The sequence below is a fragment of the Euprymna scolopes genome, chromosome 39 (genome assembly GCF_053919585.1).
Source record: "Euprymna scolopes isolate OS-2025 chromosome 39, ASM5391958v1, whole genome shotgun sequence".
Lineage (NCBI taxonomy): Eukaryota > Metazoa > Mollusca > Cephalopoda > Sepiida > Sepiolidae > Euprymna > Euprymna scolopes.
In genome coordinates, this window is record NC_136520.1 from 36,341,031 (window position 1) to 36,358,341 (window position 17,311).

General features: G+C 34.2%; 1 protein-coding gene across 1 annotated transcript in view; it reads left to right on the plus strand.

Moving 5' to 3' along the window:
- The first annotated feature begins 823 nt into the window (after window positions 1-823).
- LOC145263741 (uncharacterized) overlaps window positions 824-17,311 on the plus strand; it is a 61,389-nt gene continuing 44,901 nt past the window's right edge. The window contains exon 1 of the mRNA XM_080120732.1: window positions 824-966. Coding sequence (XP_079976858.1) covers window positions 900-966 — 67 coding nt within the window. The 5' untranslated portion in view covers window positions 824-899. The remainder of the gene's footprint in view (window positions 967-17,311) is intronic.

The following is a 17,311-nucleotide window of genomic DNA, read 5'->3' on the forward strand; positions in this document are numbered from 1 at the left end:
ACGCATCAGGATGAATCCTTCGTCCCAAGTACGCATATCAACATTTAGACGATTATATAACATACACCGTTTTGGTGTCTTTTTGGTACACAATAATATAACACATATACAACTAGTCTGTCACTCTAAGACAGGGTCCCCCCCCCCCCAAAAAAAAAACGTCTCAAATCTAATAGATTTTGCACTATCGACTGAGCTCCAACTTCTGTCCCATCATCACAATGTTGCATCCTGTGCCTGTTTTACAAGTACTCGTAGCACTTGTACATCCTTGACGTACATACACCCGTCAATCTCGACAAGTAGCAAAATTTCACCCCTTCACTATTGAAGTTATTAGATGCCGAAACGTCTTCTACGCTAATAGTTTTTTTCGCCTCGGACTGCTAGACTTTGAAATTCGTTCCTGTTTTCTGTTAATCTGACTGTACTAACCCGCAGAAGTTGAAATGTAATGTGAACAGACATCTTGCTGCTCAACTCCCTAGAGTTACCTGTTAGAAACGATCTTAAATAGTAGTCACTTACTTTCCAAGTGGTAATATGCCTTGCTTGATGTGGAAAGGAGTAAAGAAAAATGCATTTTCGATCGACATTGGAGAGTAAAATTAATTACCTAAGTGAGTTTGCTTAAGAAATAAATCCAAAATGGCTGACTCGTTTGGATGACAAAGAGTAATTAAAATGTCGGAGAAACTATATCTAATGGAAGTTATATATATTTGCCAAACCCAAGAAAAAGTAATAAAAACAGGGGGAAAAAAAAGAAAAGAAACACTGATTGTTTTTCTACGTCAATCGACCAATCGCACGAATTGTCAATCGACGAAACTCACGCATGTATCGATCGGGCGCCAAAGTATAAAAAATGTAGTGAGCAAGGACCACAGGCAGAGACGATGGCGGTGAAAGTTGGATACAAACTGATTCTTACGTTTTTGCAGCTCGCAAGTTTCGGTTTCGTAGGTGAGTCACTTGTTTTATCATTTCCATAGTAATCTTTGCAATGATATTAGCTCATTAGGTGCCTCTGCACTATAAACTCGACACCAAATAATTTCTTTTAAAAATGTATAAAGTAATATGGTGCAAATCCAGAGTTCAATCAAATTTTTAAAATACAAAAAAAAAAAAAGAAAAAAACTTTGTTGTACGTACTTGTGTTACCGAACGAAAATGTCATATTCTAAAAATCACCTAAATTTATCAAGTAGCTTTTTTTATATATAGAAAATCATATTTTAACGATTTTTAGAGATTTTAATAGTAAATCGTGGCCATTATGAACTGATTTTGATATCTGTAGTTCGAATTGAGTTGTCTCTCTTTATTAAACATGGAGTTCCAACATCTCGCTTCTTCATAAAGTTTGATTTTCTTAATTTAAAAAATACTTGATCAAATTACGTGATTTTTGGAATATGATGTTTTTGTTCCGTGGCTGGTACGTACATAATAAAGATGTTTCTGTATTTTGCTTTCTCATTAGATTGAACCATGAACTTGCACCGATAACATATAACAGCACTGCTTACTGCATCATTACTCTGAAGAAAGAATAAAATTCATCTATATCTCTCCAAGAGTTGTTGAAACCCTCTAAAAAATTCTTGTGAATTTTATTAGAATTCTATTTGGTCGATGATGTAGGAACTTATATAAATGAGTCTTGCAATAGGAAGCCACTAACTTATTGCCGAAGATGCAATGTAACTTTTTGTGTGAATTGCTTTGATCTTTATCATAATGTGTAAATTTTTATCTTGAATTTCTAAAATATATCACATGTATCTAGTGTCCTGTTCACGAGAGAGTCAATATTTCACTTTTCAAATAAAATAAATAACCTTTTCTTTCCAATTTGTGCATTCTAACTCATTTTAGTCATTATGTGTCGATTTAATTATAAAGTGATTTCTACGAACGCTAAAAAGCAAACGTCTCTAGTTGCTACACTCTTTCTCTCTTTCGTTGGAATTCGCTTTTCTGTTTATTCCTCAACACAAGAAAGCTTACACAGGAACGTGTGAACTCAAAATATTTTCCAACCAATGAAAATCGTTTCAAGCCCCCCAAAGTAACCAGTCTATGCGAAAATGATAAGCCAGTGCGAAGTTAAAAACACTTATAAAAAAAACAGCCCCAAAAGCTGGCGTACCTTGAACCGGACTCCCAGAATGTCTGCTTAACATTCCAATCCAGTCAAAGGTCGAAGGAGGCAGAAAGGACTCAATGACTCGCAGACCAGCACTCTCAATTTTGCGCACACATCCCCAGACACTAGCAGGCAAACAGAAAGGAATTACTACCAATGTAACGTTACACACGTTTACATACGTGTTACTATATAGGGACCCAACACGTTGTAGAGTGTTTCATAAGGAACAATGACAAAAAAAAAAACGACTCATTTCTTCCTGTTGAAACAATGAAACTTATTTCCGGGTACTTTCCCGAACAAAACATGATCCTCAATCTGCGCCCAGGTTCTTCTTTTTATATCTTTCTCTTTTCTTCCTCGCCGCGACGTCATCAAGCACACGGCTCGGTCATTTGCATACAGCTGCCATACGTGTGTCACACCCACTCATATACACTAATGAGAACAGGATAAACCAATACATACACATGAACAATGCCACGCTGCCAAGTACTCATGTATATGTATCACTTGCATATATTACACTGAATATTTTGACTTATGATTACTATCGAACTTTCTTTGCCAAGCATGTATTTGCATAAATGAACATTTTCATTATTGAAAGTAAATTTTATATCTCTTGTATTATAATGTTCTGTTATAAAGTGTCGTTTTTCTTAATCTCGGCATTTACAAAACTTTCTTTATGCTTTAAGTAGCACTTGCTACCTGGTGACCCTTCTATTCTCTTAATATTTCATTTGTTTCCATTTTATATGCATGTATGTCCGAAACATAGACTAAAACACAAAATAACATGTCTAACTATACCTATGTTGAAAGTGGGTCAGCTTACTACAACAAAAGGATATCTACCCTTCCCATAAAACACACAAAGGGAAGGGGTTGACCTGAGGTCAACTGTATCTTTGTCCTGTAAGTGCCCCCATTGGCTGATTAGTACGGGCGCGGTGGCAACTGGGAAGCTACTTGGCTAAGTAGAAAATTCAATAGCATGCGCATATATAAAAATGCGCGATAACCACAACCTTTCACATAAGCCTGATCAATTCTCACGAAAATGAAACAGGGAATATTCTGTGTAGCTTAATTGCCATATATATTTCCATAACTTACTATATATATATATATATATATATATATATATATATATATATATATATTAGTGATGGGACGATTCGAATATTTTTCCCAATTTCGATACAATTACCGATTCCGATACAATTACCGGTTCTTATTCCGATTCTTTATAAATCTCTAAATATGTAAGTATATAGTTGTATTTTTTTTCTGATTACTGTAAAAACACACATGTTAAATGTGCAAATATTTTCCTAAACGTAAAAATATACTTGTGGGGGACGATCTATTTATTTTAGCTTCACTAGTCGTTTAAAATCAATAAATATTGATTATTCTCTGTAGCTTAATTACCATATATATTTTGCTCCAATGGAAGATTTAGCTTTAAACAAAATCAAGTAAAAAAGATAATTAAAAGAATCGTTTTTTGACATCGCAAAATCGGAACAAATTTTTCCGATTTTGATACCCTCAAATATTCCGATTTTTCCGATTCTTATTCCGATTAATCGTTTCAACACTAATATATATATATATATATATATATATATATATATATATATATATATATATATATATATATATATGTATGTATATATATATATATATATATATATATACTCGGGTTTTTTTATATTCAAAAGTAATGGACTAATGAATTCAACGAGGTTGTTAGATAGTGCTCAATAAAAAGAGCTGATAATACTTGTTTATTGTTATATAAACATGCTCACATCCCGCTGCTACAAATAGCCACTTGTTTCAATCAAACAACAGATATCATCAGGCAGCGACTTGACTATTCAAAAGTTCAATGATTCATTGAACTTTTGAATAGTCAAGTCGCTGCCTGATGATATCTGTTGTTTGATTGAAAAAAGTGGCTATTTGTAGCAGCGGGATGTGAGCATGTTTATATAACAATAAACAAGTATATATATATATATATATATATATATATATATATATATATATATATCATTCAACCACAGTAGTGGTTGAATATGTGCTTAAGTCCGAAATTGAATGAATCGAGACACATTCAAACCCCCACCACTAATTCCGTTCGCAACCAAATTTCAAACAGGTTATATAGTTGGATAGAACACCTCATTAGCTACATTTTGAAAAAAAATTTCGAAAATTGGTTCAGTAGAAAAAAAGTTACAACAAAATATGTGGGTTCACCAACAGGAGAGTAAGTACATACATAAGTGACTAACGCTTTTTTTTTTATTTTGCATAACTTTTTTTTTTGTATATAAATATTTTTTACTGCGATTTTGCCAATATGACATATTAGCGTAACGGTTAGAGTACATAAAAATTAATAATTTTATTATATCATAATTAGGATCATTTAATTCATTTTTATGTAAATTATAAAATTATTAATTCCATCTACTAACTAACTAACTAATGAATTAATTTTATTCAAACAATTTTCACTACATAAATATATGCAAATAATAGGGGAGGGGAATAAGTTCAATCCAGCGACTGACACCCTTTCTAACTCAACAATAAACAACAACATATGTAAATAATAAATAAAATATTTATCAATATTCAAATTTTATTTTTAGCTGCAATATTTTAAGTCTAAAAAATTCTTATTTTTTACTTTACTAGAATATCTTGTTCTTTACTTTTCCAGGTTGAATTTCTTGTCCTTTACTTTTCCAGGTTTAATAAAATCTTAAGAATATTACTTTTCATGCGCGCATTTTTTCCATATAATATATATATATATATATATATATATATATATATATATATATATATTCTCCATTTTCTTCCTTCGTTAAAACAACTTTATGCACAATTTATATTAATTGTTGGTGTGGTTCTTGGCTAACCTAAAGACGCCATAATCGTCTAAAAATTGCTCTACCATGTCCAGAGGTCATACCACAATAACACAAAATTTCAATTCAATAATAAAAAGTTTAGATACTGTTGTGGTCTCACAGAAAAGAAAAACACAATTCGATAATTAGTGGAAACAAAATATATTAAACAGAAAGGAAAATACAACAAATGGAGAATGTAGTCCGACTGCCACGTGTGCCAGACCCGAATATAACATGCACGCTGACGTCAAGATACATGTTCTCCCAATCTTTATAGTTTGTGGAAGACTTCATTATTATCCGTAGGGGGGGGGGCACACCACAACAGATACCCTGGCACTTTAATGGGTTAAAATGAAAATAATAAAAGGGTACGCATTTGATAAATTCTCATATCTATTGTAGCTTGAATAAGTTCTAGACGATTGTTGACTCTTAAACAAATGTGTTTGGATCTACGCTGACAATGGAATTGTTGTAAAAGTTAGTAAGTGGGATGAAAACAGATAAAAACATAAATGTTGAATAAAAGAGAGAAAACTATTTTTAACAGACAAAATGTATTTACCAATTTAGAATTGAGTGAAAGTCATTCATTCGAAAGGTTATTCCTTCGAAAAGTTATTCCTTTGAAAAGTTATTCCTTTGAAAATTGAGTTCTCTTATTGTAGAAAATTGGAAGAAGAAAGCAATGAAAGCTTTGTGTGTGCACGCATATATATATATATATATATATAGTCATCCACATACAGTATATTCTCGCAGTATCACAGCTCATCAGTGCGACTAGACAAGCAACTTCCTACAAGACGGGTTTAAAACTCAACCATCTAGACGGCAGTCGGCGCTTCTAACCGTTACTCTATTCGACTGCTGCTATGACGGACATGTGGATTAACAATGTTCAAACATTGTCCGAACGCCTAAGCTCCATTTGTTTACGCAAAGAGCATCACTTAATACGCTAATGGCAGTTTGTTTATCATTTCCCAATATTATCAACCCAAGATAAGAGGCATATATATATATATATATATATATATATATATACCTCTTATCTTGGGTTAATTAATATAATTAGAATTATATATATATATATATATATATATATATATATATATATATATATATATATATAAAAATATATATAAAAAATTCTAATTATATTAATTAATATTAATATTAATTCTATTACCAGTTGCTCGCTAGGTTAACATTGCTGGATGGCATCGTCCTTGTGAGTTGAAAATTCCTACTTGTGAGACATCGGCTTGGGGTTATTAGCTTGTTGGATGACCGCGTCTTTTGTCGAGACGAAGTGAATCCATTCCACGGTCGGATTTCGCCGCGGTTTGCTTGATCTGTGTTAGTTAATAGAATTTCTTGTGTGCAGGGTGTTTGTTCAGTTGGCAGAGTGCTTGCCTCGCATGCAAGAGGCTCGGGTTTCGAATCCCGGGTGGGATATGTCTAACTGGTGAGCCCAAATGAGAGCGAAACTCGAGTCTTGGACTTCCGGTTCGTTGGCTGTCATGGCTCTTGTAGGCTGCGACGTTGTTTGACTGTGGCAATAACTATATATAATCTCTCACATTCTGAATATGTATATAAATTTGTTTTTAGTTACGGTGTATATCGGTGTGATAGTGTGAGAATATTAACTTTTGCGTGTGTGCGTGTCGCCTTTGTCGGTATATGCATACGAGCAACAGTGTGTGGGTCACTTTAGTGGGCATTGTGTATGTGCTTCTTTTTTTTAATTTATTTTATTTTATTTTTTATTTTTACTTTTTTGTACCTCTGTTGGTTTTAAAAGATCAAGGGAGCTAACTCCTCATGGAGCTAAAACTTGATTTCATTACGATTTGAATTTATATACAAGGGCTCTTTTAAGAATAGACATTGTTCTTTTTATAGCTGTTATCTACTTCGCTATAGTTTGGTTGTTTCTACGCATTTCTTAAGATTTTTGATTTCATTAGACCAGTTGTTCCTATCACAATCGGTATGTAATGCTTATTGATTTCAGAGACCATGTCGTCTTTCAATCATTTCTGAGGTCCTTATATTTCGTAATCTTTTCCTGTTTGGCTTCATTAAACCCATATTTATTTGAAACAGTAACATCAATAACCATCGAATACTTTTTTGGGTTGCTTCACATTACAATACCTGGCTTGATAGCCGTGTCTTTTATGTATCTGCCCGCCTGCATGTCTGTATCATAGAACACTGTCACCTTTCCGTTTGGTGTTATCGGTGACGGTTCATGCCCCCATATGTTCGACGATCAGCCAAGCCGCGTCGCTGCACAGATCTTCGAGTGGAAGGATTTACATACTTTGTTGTGATGAACAGTATAAAAAACATCTACCAATAGGTACTTGATTCGAGTTCTCAATCGTTGAGTGGCAAAACTCGTACTATCCATTTGTTCGTAGACCAGCCATTTTTTTTTATCAATTTGTTCGTAGACCAGCCATTTTTTTTATCAATTTGTTCGTAGACCAGCCATTTTTTTTATCAATTTGTTCGTAGACCAGCCATTTTTTTTATCCATTTGTTCGTAGACCAGCCATATTTTTTTAAACATTTGTGAGGAAAACCTTTGTCTTCACCGACTAAAACAAGTTTTTCTTCATCAAATGGAAATCTGCCACTCTTGAACCATTGGAGTTAAGCATCCCTGTCCATATACCCCTGAGTGTGTGCATGTGTGAATGTGATTGGATTTGTGATTTTCTCTTCGTATCTATGTTTCGTCATCGGTTCCAAAGGATTGATTTATTTTCACTTTACGCATGAACTCCGAGTGCGCAATGTAATTTTGATGTGCGTGCGTAAATGAAAGTCAGATCGCTTGACTATTATTTTTATTTATTTTTATTTTTTTATACCCCTCTCTCCAGGAACCGGTGTTTGTACGAAAATATTATTTCTTTTTTTATACATATTTTTGGGTGTGTAACTTGTATTGTTTTCGTAGACACGATTGGTCAATGAATATGTACAGGTTTGGGAATACATGTAAATCCTATTTTTCTGTGCACTTACAATATCTATACGCTTTGATTTATATATCATCGCAAAGTCACGCAAAAAGCAATTATTTGTTAAGGAGTACAAAGTTTGGCTCGAATACTCCATTAGTAAAAACACTCTCAGAAGATCAATGCATTTTAATGATTTTCTTTTACAAATATATATATGAATTTAGGAAAACTCGTACCTTTTTGCTAGGTAGGAAAACTGGTCCCTTATTGAATAAATATAGATTGAAACACACATTTTATGACCGAGTTTTCCGGGACGAGTTTTCGGGGCACCATATATATATATACATTTTCTTCATAAGTTTTGATTTCGGTTTCGATTCAAGCTGATGCACCCACGTCATATGGATATGTTTGTTTTATTTTTCAAATCACAACTTTCTAATACATAAGAATCGATAGAAAATTTACTATAATATATATACGAAATCTGCATAAATTAAAATATCATATTTAAGTGTATTTTACGACCGGGCAACGCCGGGCATCCCTGCTAGCTTAGATAAATACTTTTGCAGTTTTAACAATAAACAGTTTTAACAAGAGCTACAATAATATCAGAGCGTCTCCATTCACGCTAAACATCTAAAGAATGCCAACATCAATATATTATATACTAGCGGGGGTACCCGGCGTTGCCCGAGTGTTTGTTTCCGGGACGGGGGGGAGTTTTAAAAAATGTTATGGTAGGTAAGTAGGAAGGATCAAAACCGGAGTCATGAGTAAAAGTAGGAAAATGAAGTGTGAAGAAAAAAAAAACATCTGCAACGTTAACAGTTCGGCCACCAAGAAAAGTCCATTCCAGTTGTTTAGGAAAAAAAAAAGAAAAAAACGACTACGGTAGGTCGGCGCGAACGTGAAAATATAATGTGAATTGTCCAGCACGCTAACCACTACGCCACAGAGCACTGCAGCTTAGTTTAGTGATTTTAACTAACTTCACATGAAAGAACTACGAAGCCAAACCGGTGTTCTCTTCTCAACTGTTCCTTGTGAACGATCCCCAAACGGTGTTAAGTGGTGGCAGGGGGAGGAGGAATTTATTAGAGAGAAAATATTTTACCACTTCCATTGATCTTAACCGATTTTGGCCGTGACTTCTCAGCAGAAAAAGTATAGAAATCTAAGATTATCGAGGAATTTGAGAAATAATAAGCCTATAACACACCTCAGATATTGTTCTGCCGTTTGTGCATATTATATTTGCATGAAATATCTTGATTTTTAATCCTATTAATGTCAAAATCAGACGGGAAAAAATGAGTTCATTTTATTTATATATATATAAGATAAGAAGATGAATGAGTCGCCTGTGGAATTTCCACAGGTCCCACTAGTTTATTAATATTACATCACACAACGAGTCTCGGGTTTATCTAATAAAGCAGTAGCTTTAACGCAAAATTCGACTTTATTCATCAATATGGTCTTCTAGAGTAACACACTGATTCCAACTCCTTAATAATTTGATGCTGTGTTTGTGTGTGTGTGTGTGTGTGTGTGTGTGTGTGTGTGTACGTGTCTGTGTGTGTACGTGTGTGTCTGTGTGCTAGTGTGTGCGTGTGTGTATAACGATTTCTCTCTAATCTCAAAATACGCCTCGTTTTCGGATATCACTTCAAATCTCTTTCCCGGAAACATTCTTTTTAGAGTCAGTAGTCTCTGGGGTCAAATCTAAAGAATAAGGTGGATGCGAAAACAATTCGAAGTGAAAGTCATGTAGTTTTGCCATCGTTTCTATTGACTAATGATACGGTGCATTGTCTTGGTGAAAGGATACTTTTTCTTCTTGATTTGTGGCCTTTTTTGGTTATTTCTGCTTTTAAACGCACCAAACGCTATATAATAGTCGTTATTGACGGCTCTTCCTTTCTCTCAAAATACGTATTTATAGATTTGACTTCGTGTGGGTCCATGTTTCATCCATTCACATACTGACACAAAAACACTTGTTTTGTTGCGTTGAAATTGTTGCAAATAATGCTCTGAATCGTCGAGGTGTCGCTGTTTTTGATCGACTGTGGCACCTGTGGCAAACGTGCAACCCACTTTGAACACAGCTTTCTCATTAACAAATTTTGAATGCACTACTCTGTGCTATATTCAGATTTTTTTGTTCTATCACACAACTATAGTTTACGATCGGCCAAAACGACTTTGTGTATCTTTAAAAATATTTTCAGGGACAACTGTAGAAGTCACAATAACATACTATTTTCTCTCTCTTTTTTTTTTTTTTTTTTTTTTTTACACAGTGATAACCACTTATCAAGGCCCGGAAGCCACTCAGGGATAAGGGTTATTGCAAGTACATTACGTTAGTGTGGAGATTTGATGAAGTGTTTACTTAAGGGGGCGGTTCATTAGTAATTTGTTAACATTGGACTTGAAGACATCCAAGTTATATTGGATTAATACCCCTTTGCTGACTGGTGCGGCCACGAACTGACTAATTAGCTAGTAAGGCGCATTAATCTTATATGTCCCTTAAGAAACTAATTACCCCTGCCAGGAACTAGCCAGAAGCCAGCAGAGGAGCGAGCTTAGGCCACCAAAGAAGACAGGCCTCTCCTCTCACTCTCGGTCCACTGAATCCCACAAGCTGCGACTACTTCACTGAAGATCTCCACTGGACAACCTGGAGATATTTAAAGTTTCTGCTTCCTGACACGAGAACATCTAAGAACTATTCCTTTTCTTTCTTTTATGTTGGATACAGCTCCTCTTCTTTGGAAATAAACCCTTTCGTTGTTTTGTTCTAAAAAAAAAAAAAAAAAAAAAGTGTTGATTAATTACTCTATGTTTTTGTGTTGCAAATTAATCTTTTATTGGGGGTTTTATGCACTCACGTATAAAACCTACCTAAACAACTATCAACTTTGGGCGACCTGGGGTTTCGGCACCATTAACGGGATTTCGGAGTCGTTACCGAAACTCGTTTTAATGTGGAACAAATATTTCTTTTAAAAAATGGGGAAAGAGGCAAACAATAAAAAAAGTAAATGGAGCAAATAATCAAAGAACCCAGAAATGTATTTATGTTCAGTTTATTTAAAAGGAAATAAAAGCAGTTGCTTTTGTTTTCAAAGCTCGGAAGTTTTAAAAGTTTCGTGAGTAACAATCATCTTCTATCTTCTATAATATAAATCTCACTTGTCTGTTTGTATGTATGTATGTATGTATGTATGTATGTATGTATGTATATATGTATGTATTATGCATATATGTACGTATGTATGTACGTATGTATGTATGTCTCGCAAAAATTTTCGAGGGAGATGACGGATCCTGACAAGATCGGTATCATTTTGAAGTTTGACGTCTCGGACGACAAATATCGAAAAATTAGCCCAAAACATTAATTCCTTTACCCTAAATTTGGCCATTTTGTTCAAGAATGTGTCGATTTTTTTCGCCGTATTTTAGCAAGTCATTGTCACCGTTGGATTGACTTCGGTTAATTTCAACGCTTTTGACTTCCGGTCGCGTCATGGAGACATCGGCTAAGACGTCAGATTTTCTTTTACTTTCTTTTCCGCCTTCGCGTCACGGGTTCGAGCCTGCCTGCTGACTAGCACTTTTATTTTGCTCAACACACACCTCCAACCACCCGGGCAACGCCGGGCACCCATGCTAGTATAAAAAAGGGGCATAAGTGATTTACACGAAATATACAGAGAAACGAAACGCACATTTATCACGTTCCTCTAACAAAATAAAAAATAGGCTTACTTGAAAAAAAAAAAAAAAATGGCTGAAAATAATAGAAGCATCAAGGCACAAAATTATTATTTTTAACTTCGTTCAAAATCTGTATGAAGAAAAATCTTCAAATGTGTAAAAAGTCTAAACGTTTAACAATTCGCATATGCAATATATACGAAAGGCAATCATATTTTCTTTGATTTCTTTAAACTGCATTCGCCTTGTTTGGAAGGCTGTCATCTGAAAATAAAACACTTCGAGGGGATTCTCTGTTTTCTTCTTCTTCTTTTTCTTCTTCTTCTTCTTCTTCTCCTTCTTCTTCTTCTTCTAAACTAAACTAACTCATAAAATAGAAAAACTATTCCAAGCACACGCATGTTTAAATAAGGTCACCTATTAATTCGACACTAAAGGGGTACATCACTCCTGTACAAAACAAAACAAAAGAAGATAAAATAAAAGTTAGTTGAACTTTGGTTGAAGTGAAGACCTGCCATTAGTTCATGAAAATATTACAGGCTGTTTAGCGGCACACGACACCCACGCACACATAAGTAACGAACGAAACGATTCATTGGTTAACGAAGTCGAAACTCATTTAATCGAAATTGGAAATAATCTTTAATCTTTCTTTCTTTATTTATTTATTTGCAGACTATTATCCACATTCTTTATAGTTGTTTCACAACGTTTCGGCCAACTATTCCTCTGGACTTCGTCAGGTGGTAACCGTGACGGATAGGAATGCTAAGTCTATTAACTGCATTCTTAGTAATTACTGCCTTCCATAGTTCGAGCCCGTAGCGCAATGGATAGAGACGTTAAATCTCTACAATTCCAGGTGAGCATTATCTGAAGATAGCAGTTTCAATCCTACCTAAAAGTCGGCCAGAGGATTAGTTGGTCAAAACGTGGTGAGACAACAACAACAACTATGGAAGGCAGTAATTGCTGAGGATGCAGTTAAAAGACTCAGCATTCCTATCCTGTCGCAGTTTACCACCTGCTGAAGGCCGGAGGAATAGTTTGCCAAAACGTTTTGAAATAACTAGAAGATGAGGATAATAGTCTGCAAATCAATCAATCAATAAATCAATAAATTGCTCATCTCAAATCGATTCCAATAATAAAAATAACATACCATTCGGTACGGGCCAGACGATGAAAGAGCAGATAAGAACAAAAAAACTTGGATATATAAGACCAAAAATTTCAACCATGATCGCCCTTCGGGGCCCGTGGCGCAGTGGATGAAAAGGTTGAATCTCTACAGTTCCAGGTGAGCATTGTCTGAAGATAGCGGTTTCAATCCTACCTAAAAGTCGGCCAGAGGATTAGTTGGCCAAAACGTGGTGAGACGACAACAACAACTATGGAAGGCAGTAATTGCTGAGGATGCAGTTAAGAAATTCAGCATTTCTATCCTGTCGCAATTTACCACTTGACGAAGGCCGGAGGAACAGTTGGCCAAAAGGTTTTGAAACAGCATCTAAAAGATGAGGATAATAGTCCAAAAATAAATAAATAAATAGCTCATCTCAAAAGGATTCCAATAATAAAAATAATCTTTGATCTGTAAATGTTAAAGCTAGCAAAAAACAAAACAAAAAAAAAACCCAGATCTGTTTTACGTATTAAACGATTGAATTTTTTTTTTTTTAGTTATTTACACCGAAGAAATTCATAGATATTAAAAATACAATTAACCACCGCAGCTAAGGCAAACGTTGGTGCATATTCAGAATAGCACTTATGTCGGCAATTTAAAGTAAAGAAAATACAGAAAAATCTGTATGATGTACGTACTCGTTACAGAACGAAGATGTCATATTCCAAAAATTACGTAATTTGATCAAATATTTTATTTTTTTTATTCAAGAAAATCAAAGTTTACGACTAAGCGTGTCAGTCATGATGAAATCCGATAAAATAGATTAGGGGATATAACTCAAATCGAAGTTGAGAGGTAAAGAAACAGCCTTATATTCAATACAGTTCAGTAGTAATCTCGCTAAAAAATTGGATTTTCTTAGCTTGATCGATTTATGTAATTTTTGGAATATGACATCTCCGTTCTGTAACGAGCACGCACATCATAAGACGTGTCTGTGTTTTCTTTACTTTTAATTGCCGCCATAAGTGCCAATTTGAATAAGCACCGAAACGTTGTGATTTTAGTCTATTTTTTTTTCTATGTTTGCTTAGCAATAACATTATCGCAACAATTAATCACCTCAGCTAAGACAAGCGTTGGTGCTTATTCAATTTGACACTCATGGTGGCAATTAAAAGTAAAGAAAATATAGAAAAATCTGTATGATGTACGTACTCGTTACAAAATAAAGATGCCATATTCCAAAAATTACGTAATTTTATCAAATATTTTTTTTTTTTTATTCGTTTGATGAATCTTCACAAAACTTTGTCAAAATGTCGCTCATGATCAAACTTTAATTTGAGACCATCTGGGTCAAAGGTAAAAGACAGGGTTACGAAAAAAAAAATTACATTTTTTATGATAACTTCGGTTCTGTTCATCTTAGGGACGTGCTACTTAGCCCATTTTTATAGCAAATGAATTTATATATATATATATATATTAAAATACTCATATACATTAACAATATTACCATAAGAATATATAATAATACGGTTAATTCATGTTACTGACAACATGAAACCGCATTATTTAAATATGACATTTAAAATTTTATTTTTTTCAAAGAATATGTGTTTATCAAAGTTACATTTCAAGTTGTAAGCAAATTAAAAAAAGATTGTAGAATTCAATTGCACCGTCTATGATTCGTTTTACAAGTACGAAACGCATGGAATGACATATCAAAATATCGAAAATTCTGAAGATTATTCACATCGAATAGTTCCATGTAATTTAAGACAACGCTACTAAAATAAAACCTCTGTGTAGGCTTTTAACAAGGTTGAACTTTTTAGCTCGTTGAAAACGGGCAAAAGTTATAGCCCGTTAACTTAGAATTAGTGTTTTATGCCAAATTGATGGTTGAATAGGGTTAAATTTGTGCTCAGTTTTGCATTAAATACTAATCTTTATTAATCCCTAAGCGCGCATCGAACAGGTATTATAATACTTAATTCACTATCCCTTATTATCGCGAAGTTCCATAAAAATTGCAGCCACATCAGCTCAATAGTTTCTGGGGAAATTTCTAGAGTAGATGTGGTATTGTGGTGGCAAAATATATATGTGATAAACCTTACGCAGCGTCACCTGTGATCTTTTTTCGTCTTTTTTTTTGGGGGGGGGATGGTTGTTATATGCCTTCTTTCTTTCTTTTTTTTTGTAATCTACTTTCTTCTTTTCTTCTTTTTAAATAAGTCACATGCGATGTAGAATCGCAGGCTGTCAAACTAATACGGTTTATCTATTTTTGTAATTGTTTAACTAATTTCGTGTTGCATTTGTTCAGATTTGGACCACGTGTTTATTGCATTTAAACGTCAATACAAATATCTGACAACTTAACACTATTGCAATATTATTTTCATGCTGCTGTCAGCATAAAATGGATTTTTTTTTGTTTTTTTGTTTTTTATCTCACAACCGGATGTAGAACGTTAACGGAAAAAATCGATTTAAGATAGTCAACATTTACCGATAGAATTACGATGAATAATGCAATAACTATTGTTCGATCTATCGAACAATAGTTATTTTTATTTTATGGAAATATTGAAAAATGTCTTCATATTACCAATCATCCAGGCGAGAATAAGTCATTGTGGTACTTACGCGGCATACGAACCTGCTATTTTTATATATGAGTTTCAAGTTAAATTCAATTTTTACCGTATATTTTGTGTATTAAATCGTAACATGAAAATACGGAATAGTTAGAAAACGTCCTACCATTCCCATGTTAAAAACGGGATTCTAAATAATAAGGTTATTATTTCAGTCCGCTCCGTATTCTGCATAAGTAAAGCGATTTTGAAAACAAAGTAAAGCGAAATACGTTAGTTTATTGCAAATAACATGGTAGAACAATAACAAATTAAAACGATGCAATCAGAATCGAACATTTATTTGTCAGCTTAAATATTATTTATATCTAAGTTATACAGTCCGACTGACTTTATTTTATATATTAGATAAATGTATCGTAATGACTTATTTCGATAAAATAATTTATTTTTCATTTATAAAATGCATTATTATTTTATTATTTTTATTCTATAATTTTATAGCAGTTTCTCGAGCGAAAGACTTTGTTGAATTCCGAGTGTAAAATACGAGTCGAAAAACATAGCATCAAAAAATCAAGGAATTTTCATGTTTTTCTCCGTCACTAAGATCAAGCCCTATAGCATCAATTTAGGAAGGATGATAATCATATCGTATAAACTGGAAGATTCCATTGTTGGCATTGGTTACCCAGATACTTCTCTCGTCAGAATTCTTTCTAGAAAGACATAGGGCACTTACGGGACAAACCACGTGAAGCTTGCCAACATCCTAAATGAAAGTGATTTTATGGAACGAACAGGATTCGTCGTCCGTCAGAGCGTCAATCCGTGTCGTTAACCATTGAACCACCATCACCTTCGTTAGGGAGGAAACCCCGGTTGTATCTGCAGCACTTTTGATTATGTTGTTTATTGCTGAATAGTTTTAAAATTAACTGGCTTTGCAAACTCACTTTTTCTATTTCAAACTATAAGACAACGTATATACAGCTATAAGACGACGTATATCTGCTAAATAAAGAGTCTTCAGGCAGTTTCGACAATTTTACAAAACGCACTGATCCCATCGTATGTGAGAGTATGCATATCCCAGTGGCATTCACTGTAGGTGGGTTGAACCGGCTTCCTCCAAAGGAGGAAGTGTCAAGGGAATATTAAAATCCTAAGCTGTCCCAATTTGAATATATATCCCGGCCAGGGGAGGTGAAACGTTAGGTTTTTACGGTTCTTGCGAGGGGGGGGGAGATATCCTCCTACATACAGCGTTTACTATTCACAAATTGGTCACCCCTCTGCTATTGACTAGACTGGACGTTGCTTAACTTCAGCGATCTAATGAGAACTGGTGTGTCAACGTGATTATGTGAAATTGGAAGCATATAATGTAGCCGGTGTGTATAACAATATTGTCAGTATATATATATATATAACGATTACTCACTCATGAGTGCTAAATCTGGTGTTGTTGTGATTCGTCTAGTGTATATTTATAAATGTACATCTAACATTTATGATCGTCTTAACTGCGTTGTGATCTGTGATTGCCTCGTATTCTCTATTCTGTGTTGATGTGTGTTTACATACATTAACATTTATCGACCGGGTTTAAACAAGAGACGAACATTGTTGTCGGTGGGAACACCCGTAAAAGACACATTACCTTCAATTTTCCTTTACTGCGTCCTGAAATTAAAAGTGCTTTTCTCCGAGAAGTGGAAAAAGCCAAGGCA